At 47.9% G+C, this 10,147-nt stretch overlaps 1 protein-coding gene across 1 annotated transcript; it reads right to left on the bottom strand.

The window, feature by feature from the left end:
* Positions 1-4,228: 4,228 nt before the first annotated feature.
* LOC142282080 (protein kinase C theta type-like) lies at positions 4,229-8,558 on the bottom strand. The gene is made up of 10 exons (XM_075332936.1): positions 8,152-8,558; positions 7,850-7,938; positions 7,529-7,699; positions 6,300-6,391; positions 6,104-6,166; positions 5,809-5,947; positions 5,507-5,698; positions 5,268-5,396; positions 5,008-5,174; positions 4,229-4,814 (listed from the first exon to the last, which is right to left on the bottom strand). The coding sequence occupies exons 1-10, from the start codon at positions 8,402-8,404 to the stop codon at positions 4,748-4,750; spliced, it is 1,362 nt and encodes a 453-aa protein (XP_075189051.1). The 5' UTR covers positions 8,405-8,558; the 3' UTR covers positions 4,229-4,747.
* Between the last annotated feature and the right edge of the window lie 1,589 nt (positions 8,559-10,147).

Here is a 10,147-nt window from a genome sequence, read left to right as displayed (position 1 = left end):
TGGTCCGTGTAAATGATCACGGGGTACACTGCTCCCTCCAGAAGGTAGCGCCATTCCTCCAGAGCCAGTTTGACTGCCAATAGCTCTCGGTCACCGATGGTGTAGTTGCGTTCAGGCGCAGAGAAGCTCTTGGAGAAGAAACCGCAAGTAACCATCTTCCCGGAGGAGGACTTCTGCATGAGCACTGCTCCGGCTCCCGAGGAGGCATCCACCTCCAAGGTGAACTGTCGGTTTAACTCCGGACGGTGGAGCACAGGGGAGGAAGCAAATGCCCGCTTCAGGGAGGCAAACGCGGCATCGGCCGCAGGTGACCAGTCCTTTGGATTAGCCCCCTTCTTGGTCAAGGCGGAGAGAGGTGCAGTCAGAGCAGAGAAGTGAGGGATGAACTGACGGTAACAGTTTGCGAATCCCAGAAAGCGTTGGATTGCCTTCAGTCCAGAAGGAGGGGGCCAGTTGAGAATGGAAGAGACCTTCTCCGGATCCATCTGCAGGCCGGTATCGGAGATTACGTAACCCAGGAAGGGAAGAGAAGACTGCTCGAAGACACACTTCTCGTACTTGGCGTACAGACGATTCTCCCTCAGTCTTTGTAGTACCAGCTGCACGTTCTCTCTGTGGGTCTGGAGGTCCGGAGAAAAGACCAGGATGTCATCAAGATACACCACCACACAGACGTAGAGAAGGTCTCGGAACACGTCGTTCACCAATTCCTGAAAGACTGCTGGTGCGTTACACAGGCCGAAGGGCATCACACAGTATTCATAGTGCCCATCGCGAGTATTGAACGCGGTCTTCCATTCGTCCCCTGAGCGGATGCGGACCAGGTTGTAGGCACCCCGAAGATCCAACTTGGTGAACACACGAGCTCCTCTAAGCCGATCAAACAATTCGGGGATGAGCGGCAGGGGGTACTTATTTTTCACGGTGATTTGGTTCAATCCCCGGTAGTCTATGCATGGGCGTAGGTCGCCTTCTTTCTTCTTAACGAAGAAGAAGCCTGCTCCAGCAGGAGAGGAGGATCTCCGAATCTCCTTTTTGTCAAAGACGTCCGCGAAGGACCAATAGGCCGAGGGCAGTCCCGGTAGGGACTCTGGAACCGGAGGTCGTCGGATGGGTTGTATGGTCTTCAGACAGTTCTCGTGGCAAGAGGAGCCCCATCGGGTGATTTCACCAGTACCCCAGCTGACTGAGGGTTCGTGTGTCCGCAACCAGGGGAGTCCCAGCAAGATTTGATGAGACATGTGTGGGAGGACATAGAGAGCGATGTTCTCGGTGTGCAGGGCACCGATACGTAGTTCCACCGGCTTGGTGATCCACGAGATGGTGTCAGAGAGGGGTCTCCCATCCACAGAGGCAATCACGAGGGGTTTGTCGAGTGGAGTAACAGGCACCTGGTACTTGTCCACCGTGGCCTGCTGGATGAAATTGCCTGCTGCCCCGGAATCGAGGTATGCCTCGGCCGTGAACCGCGTCTCTCCCGTTGTCACTTGAACAGTCCACGTAACCGGGTCTGAGAGAGTCCCAGCACCTAGGGTGGCCTCTCCTACCAACCCTAGGCTTTGGAGTTTCCCGGCCTCTCTGGACAGGAGCGTAGAAGGTGTGTGCCCTCTCCGCAGTAGAAGCAGAGGCCCTTGGCGAGTCGTTCTGCTCGGCGTTGTTCAGACTGCCGCAAACGGTCGATCTGCATGGGCTCGTGGACGGAGACACCAGATGCCGTTGACTGAAGTACGGCGGGCTTCTGCGGAGGAGAGGAATGCCGTATCGGACGTCTCTCACGGGACACCTCTTTGGATCGTTCCTGAAAGCGAATGTCCACTCGAGTTGCTAGGGCAATCAGGGCATCCAGGGTGGACGGCACGTCACGACCAGCCAGCTCATCTTTAATTCGACCCGAGAGACCTTCCCAGAAGGCGGCAGTTAGAGCCTCATTGTTCCACCCGAGTTCCGAAGCCAAGGTGCGAAAACGGATGGCATATTGACCCACCGTCAGAGTCCCCTGACGTAACCGGAGGAGAGATGAGGCAGACGCGGAGGCGCGTCCGGGCTCATCAAAGGTGCCACGAAATGCCTGCAGGAACTCCTGTATGTTAGTGGTCACAGGGTCCTCCTTCTCCCACAAGGGGTTCATCCACGCCAGTGCCTCACCCTCTAGATGGGACATCATGAACGCGACCTTGGCTTGGTCGGAAGCAAACAAATGTGGCAGCTGCTTGAAATGGAGGGAGCATTGGTTTATGAATCCCCTGCAGGTCTTGGGATCTCCGGCGTACCGGGGTGGTGGGGCCAGACGAAGCCTGGAAGCATCCGAGGAGGCTGCCACGGGAGCTGGGGCCGTGGATTGTCCAGTGGAAGCTCGAGATGCTGAAGATGTGACCGACGCTTGTAGCGTGTTCAGGCGGGCGTCCACAGAAGACATAAAGTTCAGCATGCGGGTCTGGGTCTCACGCTGGCGTGTGAGTTCCTCCTGCAAGGCCGCTAGTGCTTCGGCGGGATCCATGGCCTGTTCTTACTGTTAGGGCCAGGTGGACGGGCAGACCCAGGCGGTGGATCCACTGGGCCGAACTCCTCACTGAAGGCAAGGGGTCCGGTAGCCGGAGCACTACAGGTAGCAGGATAGTCCGTGCAAAATAGTGGAATGTAGAAGTCCCTGGGACCACGGAGTCACAGATGGTAGTCCGGGTGACGGAGCTCAGGTTCGGAGGCCAAGATGTTGTCAGGCAGAGTCCGGAACTGATGGAGCGAGAGGACGGGTCACCACAGGGATCAAAGATGGTACGGACTGACGGGATGGCAGATAGTCAGCGTGCGGGGTTCGGGAATCGGCAGGACCGGATGGCGAGGCAGGAGCGGCTCTAGAAGAGAGAGAGGTGAGTATATCACAGAGACAAGGAGACCTGACTCCTAGCTTAGGAAACACGAAGAACAGGCCCCGCCCACTTGGACATTAAACCCCTTTATACCCTGTACCTGTGTGTTCAATATCCTGTCTGTGGACGCTGGCCCTTTAAGAAAGGGTCAATGACCGCGCGCGCGCCCTAATGCGCATGCGCGAGGCCCGGGTGCCAGAAGCCAGGGCAGGGAGCGGCGAACAGGAGGCAGGGGAGCCGGGCTGGAGCGAAGCTGACAGCGGACGCTGGGAGCGGGGACCGGGACGCCTGGGGATCCTAGGTGAGGAGGCCTGGAGGCTGTGGAGCGGGGGACGCCGGACAGAAGAGCCGGGGAGCGAGCCAGGGAAGCCGGGGAGCGTGGCAGGGGAGCCGGGGAGCTGGACAGGGGACCTGGGGAGCGTGACAACATTACATGCACCCTGTGCTCTTAAGGGGTGGAATGTAAAATACTTATCCATGAAGATATAAAATAAATCTACTACTACTACTAGCACATGATGGTGAATTGTTTTGTTTATTGCTGTTAAATATCTTTTTAAAATCTTAGGTTCCTCTCTGTCACTAATCGTGTGAGCTCCACCGAGGCCAAAAAGACTATAAGTTGCCATTTTCTTGTTGTATTTATCCATCGGCACTCAGGAGAGGAAAAACCCCCTGTGGGGGAAACCTCTAGGGAGCCATGGCCTACGGATAAGTGCCCTTCCCTGGGGGCACAAGGCAACATGTTGTCTTGTAGTGCTGGTCCACGGTCATATTATTGACTCCTGGTAGGATTTTCATGGTGTACAGCTCCATGGCCTAAGGATAAGTGCCCTTCCTTGGGATCACAAGTCAACATGTTGTTTTGTAGTGCTGGTTCACGGTCATATTATTGACTCCTGGTAGGATTATCATGGTCTACAGCTCCATGGCCTAAGGATAAGTGCCCTTTACTGTGGGCACAAGGCAACATGTTGTCTAGTAGTGCTGGTCCACGGTCATATTATTGACTCCTGGTAGGATTGTCATGTTCTACAGCTCCATGGCCTACGGATAAGTGCTCTTTCCTGTGGGCACAAGGCAACATGTTGTCGGGAAATGCTGGTTCACGGTCATATTATTGACTCCTGGTAGGATTTTCATGGTGTACAGCTCCGTGGCCTAAGGATAAGAGCCCTTCCCTGGGGTCACAAGTCAGCATGTTGTCTTGTAGTGCTGGTCCACGGTCATATTATTGACTCCTGGTAGGATTGTCATGGTCTACAGCTCCATGGCCGACGGATAAGTGCCCTTTACTGTGGGCACAAGGCAACATGTTGTCGTGAAATGCTGGTCCACGGTCATATTATTGACTCCTGGTAGGATTTTCATGGTCTACAGCTCCATGGTCTAAGGATAAGTGCCCTTTACTGTGGGCACAAGGCAACATTTTGTCGTGAAATGCTGGTCCACGGTCATATTATTAACTCCTGGTAGGATTTTCATGGTGTACAGCTCCATGGCTTAAGGATAAGAGCCCTTCCCTGGGGTCACAAGTCAGCATGTTGTCTTGTAGTGCTGGTCCACGGTCATATTATTGACTCCTGGTAGGATTGTCATGGTCCACAGCTCCATGGCCTATGGATAAGTGCCCTTTCCTGTGGGCACAAGGCAACATGTTTTTGTGAAATGCTGGTGCACGGTCATATTATTGACTCCTGGTAGGATTTTCATGGTCTCCAGCTTCTTCTTGTATTCAGACACTGCAGATGCAGCAACAACCCCTAGCCCTGATTATGGTGGGGCAGAGGAGTGGATATGGCTGCACTGCAGGTCACGGCCCTTTGGATACTCCTAGTGCTGGTGGAATAGGAACCGTGAACAGCGGTTCTTAGAGCTGTTCACTTCCAGGGTTTTACCCTCCTCCAGATCCTGTGTAAGGCGTCCCTCACAATACTGCCAAATGTCCTGTCGGGAGAGATAATAGGTTAGAAAGGATTCTTATGTCCCAATAAGACACATGAAATGGGGCTGTCCTGAGGGGAAACCACCTGCAGTTTAAAAGCAAATGGATTCCACATTAGACTCTGTTGACAGATCCATAAAGTTATGGAGGGGCCTATGAAACCCCTCTATCCCCATCCCATTTAAACTGACTCACCTGCGATGGGTTTTTGCAGGTTTTGGTATCGGTTTTATGACCTTCCATCCATCACTAGCAAATGTGAATCCACAGAAGAGTTGTTGATCTTCTTCAGCTATTGGTGGTCTCATGGGTTTGATGAAGGACGGGACAGGATTCATTTTACATAATGTCATCACTTCTTGCTGCGGAGGGAAGATACAAGAATCAGTGTTCATAAAGAAGAAACACATCAGAAATGTACTTGTGCCACCATCCTCTCTGGGACATTTACTTACAGGGGGTAGCTGGAATGGTGGACATGCTCTGGCTTCCTCTATATCTGTCCAGTTAATCTCTGTAAAGAATGGATGATCCCTGATATTATCCACAAATTTTTGCCGACTTTCTGGTGACTTATCCAGGAGCTGGGAAGGTATAATAAAGAAGATTATTCAGTCTCTAGTCATCCTCCATTTTCATTGTGTATTTCATTACATATATCCACTCAATTACTGAGATGTGTCTTTATACTCACCCCCTTAATGATGGCTTTGAGTTGGGGGTCCAATTTCTTTGGGAAGAATGGTTCATCTTTGACTATTGCCATAATGGTGGTCCAATCAGATTTACCTTTATAGAATGGATGTCCACCAATAGCCATCTCATATAACACCACACCAGCAGAGAACCAGTCCACTGCTGTGTTGTAGGGCTTCTGTAGAAAAATCTGTGAAGACATGAAAAAGACAATAAGAGCATTGTTCAGCCAGCAGAAGACATGGAGATGTCCAGCCTTGTACACAGGGATAACTCAGGAACATGTAGATAATTCCTCACCTCAGGAGCCATGTATATATAGGTTCCAACACAATCTGAAGTCTTTGTATCGCCAAAGATGTTCATTGCGGCAAGACCGAAATCAGCAATCTTCAAGTGACCGGTGCTGTCCAGTAAAATGTTCTCTGGTTTTAGGTCTCTGATAAAGGAAAGAGTTTATAAAATGTGATAATTGTTATATTAGCCGGGTTGATGATGTGTTCTGGCCTGAAATATCAAGTGTCTACAGGGGGCATGAGGATGAGGGTATAGAAGTGTTTATACCAAGTCTACACAGAAGACTTGCTGCACCTACCTGTGTATGATGCCTCTGGAGTGGAGAAACTGCAGCCCACAGATCAGCTCAGCGGCAATAAATCTAATGAGAAAAAATGATAAAGGAAACAACATCCATCATTTCAACCACTAAACTACGAGACTAATAATGACATAAAGCCGGAATGTTCTTAACAACGATCATCTTCATCTAATGTATCCATGTTCTGTCTTACCTGGTGGCTGGAATGGGAAGTGGGGCATTGCGTTTCAGGAATTGTCTAAGGTCTCCTCCACTGAGATATTCCATGACGAAGAACACATAGTCCTATGATAAAACAGAGGAGATAATAGGTGTTACTGGTATAGTCTAGATAAAGAGCACTGGTGGTAATGTTATAATACATATAATACTATGGTAGTGACCTAGAAGAACATTGCACACAGATGGCCATATAGACAGGCATTGATAGAATATATAGAATACTCAGAGCCAGGGGCGTAATGATAGCGGTCACAGAGATCACAATTGCGACCTGGTCCGGCGACCACCATGCAGAGAAAGCAGCAGCCGTCTCCTCTCTGTGAGAAAGGAGCTGCACTGTAATAGCAGACCATGCAGTCGCTATGGGGCCTGTGAGTCAGGGGGGCCCGGTGCCAGCGTCCTTGCCTATCATTGCACGAAATAATGACGAAGGATGGAGCAGAGCACTCCTCTCCATCCTTCATCATTCTCGCCCTTAGCCTGCCGTCGACATCTCAGTACGGCTGAGTCTCACTAAGACTGCAGAGACACTGACCGGTGCAGTGGGGTAACAAGGAGAGGTGAAGACGGAGCAGCGGGGGAATGAGGAGAGGTGAGGACTTGTTTATTTTTTATCATTGAGTACACGGTGGGCAGAGGCTCATGGGAGTGCATTCAATGGTATGGGGCCTACATAGTATAATATGATGGACACCTTATACATAGGCTATATGGGGGCATTATAATACAATGAGTCTAAAAGGGAGCATTAAATGATATGGGGGCTGCATAATATATTTGAAGAATTATGGGGGAGCATTATAAAACTTGGAGGACTATGAGGGTGCATTATAATATATGAAGGGTTATGTGGGACCCATTATACTTTATGGAAGGCTTTGTGGGGGCCATTATAGTATTTGAAGGGCCATTATAGTATTTGGAAAGTTATATACGAGAGGGACAAAGATAAAAGCTTAGGATGGGAAAGATTTGTGCTGAGGGAAAAAGGCTCTGCTATACATCTTTCCCTCAGCACCAAGCTTTCCGGTGCTTTGCTCTGATAGCATGGAAAAGCTGGGTGCTGAGGGAAAGATGTATATCAGAGCATGTAATATTATGGTAGTGACCTAGAAGAACGTTGCACACAGATGGCCATATAGATCTGGCCTTGATAGAATATATAGAAGACTCAAAGCTGTTAGATCATCAGCCTCTTACCTGGGACTGGAAGGTGGAAAAAGCCCGAGTAATGAATGGACTCTTCCTAGTCATCTCCAGGACTTGTCGCTCTATCAGGATTGTGTCTCTTGACTCTTCAATTATGAACCTCTTCTCCACCATCTTCACTGCCACTTGTTTTTGGCAGGCCTTATGTGTGGCCAACATGACCTGGAGGATACAGAGCATTAGAACTGGATGAAAGGCCTGTCCTGCCATGAGACAGGAGGAGAAAATGTGAAGCAGTAATGGTCCTAGAGCCATATTACTGCTCCACATCACACACATGAAGAAAATGTCACCACAATTCCTAATACTTACTTTACCAAATCCGCCTTGTCCAATGGTTTTATGGAAGGTGAAGCTCTTGAGTCCAGTCACAATGATGGGGGATTCAGCTGGGGTTGTCCCTAATGGAGAGAGGAGAAATAAGATGTATTATTCCTATATAATGCTAATGTGGCCTCCTATAGCAATTATAACATGGGGTAGAACAATATTAGGGGGGTATCAACGAGAAAAGGCACAAAAATCACAATAGTTGGGGTATTCTAAAGGTTCACAATCCTGTCAATTACTACATTAGGGGCTGTTGGCTCTTGGGGTCTTAGATCTGCACTCACCTGACAGTTGCTCAGTGTCAGCTTTGGGGGAGACGCTGGATCCATCATCAGCTTTTTCCTCCATCGCTTCTCCCCTTTTCCTTTTGCTCACGATACTCTCCTGTATCGGGCTTCCAGGTCTCTTTGAAGCCTTGATAAGGCTTTGGTTGGTGCCATCTTTTTCATCCTCTGATGTTTCTATTTTCCTTTTTTTTGGCACCTCATCTATGCTTTCTCCCTTTCTCTTCCTCAAACTCTCCATTCTCAGCTCCATAGATGAAATTCTGGGCTGAGGAAGGTCCTGTCCACCTCTGGAGCGCTCCCGGATGGCGCCTGGAACTGCTCTTCTAACAGGCCTTCTAGTAATCGGTATTATATTTTATATAAAACCAAAATTTGCTAAGCGCAAGTAAAAATCGCCTTCACTCACTAAGTGATGAAAACAAATGGACGATATTCAGGCTGCAGCGACATTCTGATGATTGTTCCATGACATCACAGGGGCATTGTGACATCATCACATTCTAAAGGTCACATGACATCACAGTGACTTGAGCCTGGCTGTGAGGTCTGTGTTCTTCAACAGTTATTATTAAGTCTCTTTATCATTTATTAGTATCCATTTGAGCGCATAAAACTCCAAAATAAAACTTTTCAAATACAAAAACAATAATTTAAATTAATTTATTTATTTTTTTATATTTTTTTTACACCACTCATCACTTAGCTTGTATATTGTAATGTAAATAGTATAAAAAATTAATGTAAGGGGGTAATAAAAGCGCTGCTGAGTATGATAGACAGGAAAAATATCATCATAAGAAGTCATTAAAAGAATAGGGGTGACGCGTTTCAGTATGGGACAGATGTCTTCATCAGGTCATGCTTGTATGTTAGCAGTACAACAGACAGAGATTAAATGGACAATAAAGGAGGGAAAAGAGTTACACCCGGACATCATGGAGCTTAAAGTTGCCTTTGTGAGAAATCCCCTTTATTGTAAATGTATCCTATATAATATTAGTTACAGGGGGTCACCTAATTCAGAAGATCTCACCTGTATGAATATAATGTTCTCTGAATCTCTCATGTGGTCACTAAGGCTTGATCACCGCTGTGTCTGTCACTGAGCGGCAGCGGATCCTCCTGACCCCAACTCACTGCTATGAGGCCATTGACTTTATGTCAGGACAACCACAGCCGCTCTGTGCTTGGGCAGTGACAACCAGATGTGTGAATATGGCGTAAAGGTCATATATATGTATATGCAATGGTAAAGCACTACAGAAACACTATTCCTCCTATATCTAGTACCAGCTTACACTAATAGAAAGCTCAGAGGAAACATTGTGCACATCTACCATTTCTATTCAGACTTATTTTATTAAACCTAGAAACGAACAATATGTTACAAAGGAAGTTTCTTTATTGAAAAATGAACGTACAATAAAAAATACATAATAAAAAGAGGATGATGGAGAACCAAACTAATAGCCATGTAAAGTGCAGGTGAACTAGTAGCAGCGGTGCGTTATAGTGAAGTTTTTCCTGTAGCAATAATTCTAGCAATAGTAATGATATAAGATGCATGTTATACAAGCGTACAGCACTTTATTATAGTAATAGTATTCCTTTTACATTTGCACCAAATCAATTCTGCTATAACTTCTACCATAATTGCTGCATAAACAAACGGCCATATGGCTGGACTTCCAAGCGAGATCCACTTTAGATTATCACCAGCAGAAAAGATCAGCAAGGGGAAGGAAGAAATAACCGCACCCATAAGGTGATTGGGAGGTAAAATAAACAAATAGAAACACTTGCTAGCCTAAAGACTTAGCAAGGGTAAAAGACAATAAACACATTTGACAAAGAGTGAACCTACTCAGTGGAAAAGGAAGCTTACCACAAAACACAGACTCACCGGAGCGGATCCTTAGACATAACAGGTCTCATTTGACCAAAGCACCTTCTTCCACATACTGGCTGTGGGAGAAGGGGCTTTTGGTGACAA

This window comes from Anomaloglossus baeobatrachus, chromosome 2 (assembly GCF_048569485.1).
Source record: "Anomaloglossus baeobatrachus isolate aAnoBae1 chromosome 2, aAnoBae1.hap1, whole genome shotgun sequence".
Classification (NCBI taxonomy): Eukaryota; Metazoa; Chordata; class Amphibia; order Anura; family Aromobatidae; genus Anomaloglossus; species Anomaloglossus baeobatrachus.
The sequence above is the reverse complement of the archived record's forward strand: the minus strand, read 5'-3'. Positions and strand labels throughout refer to the sequence as shown.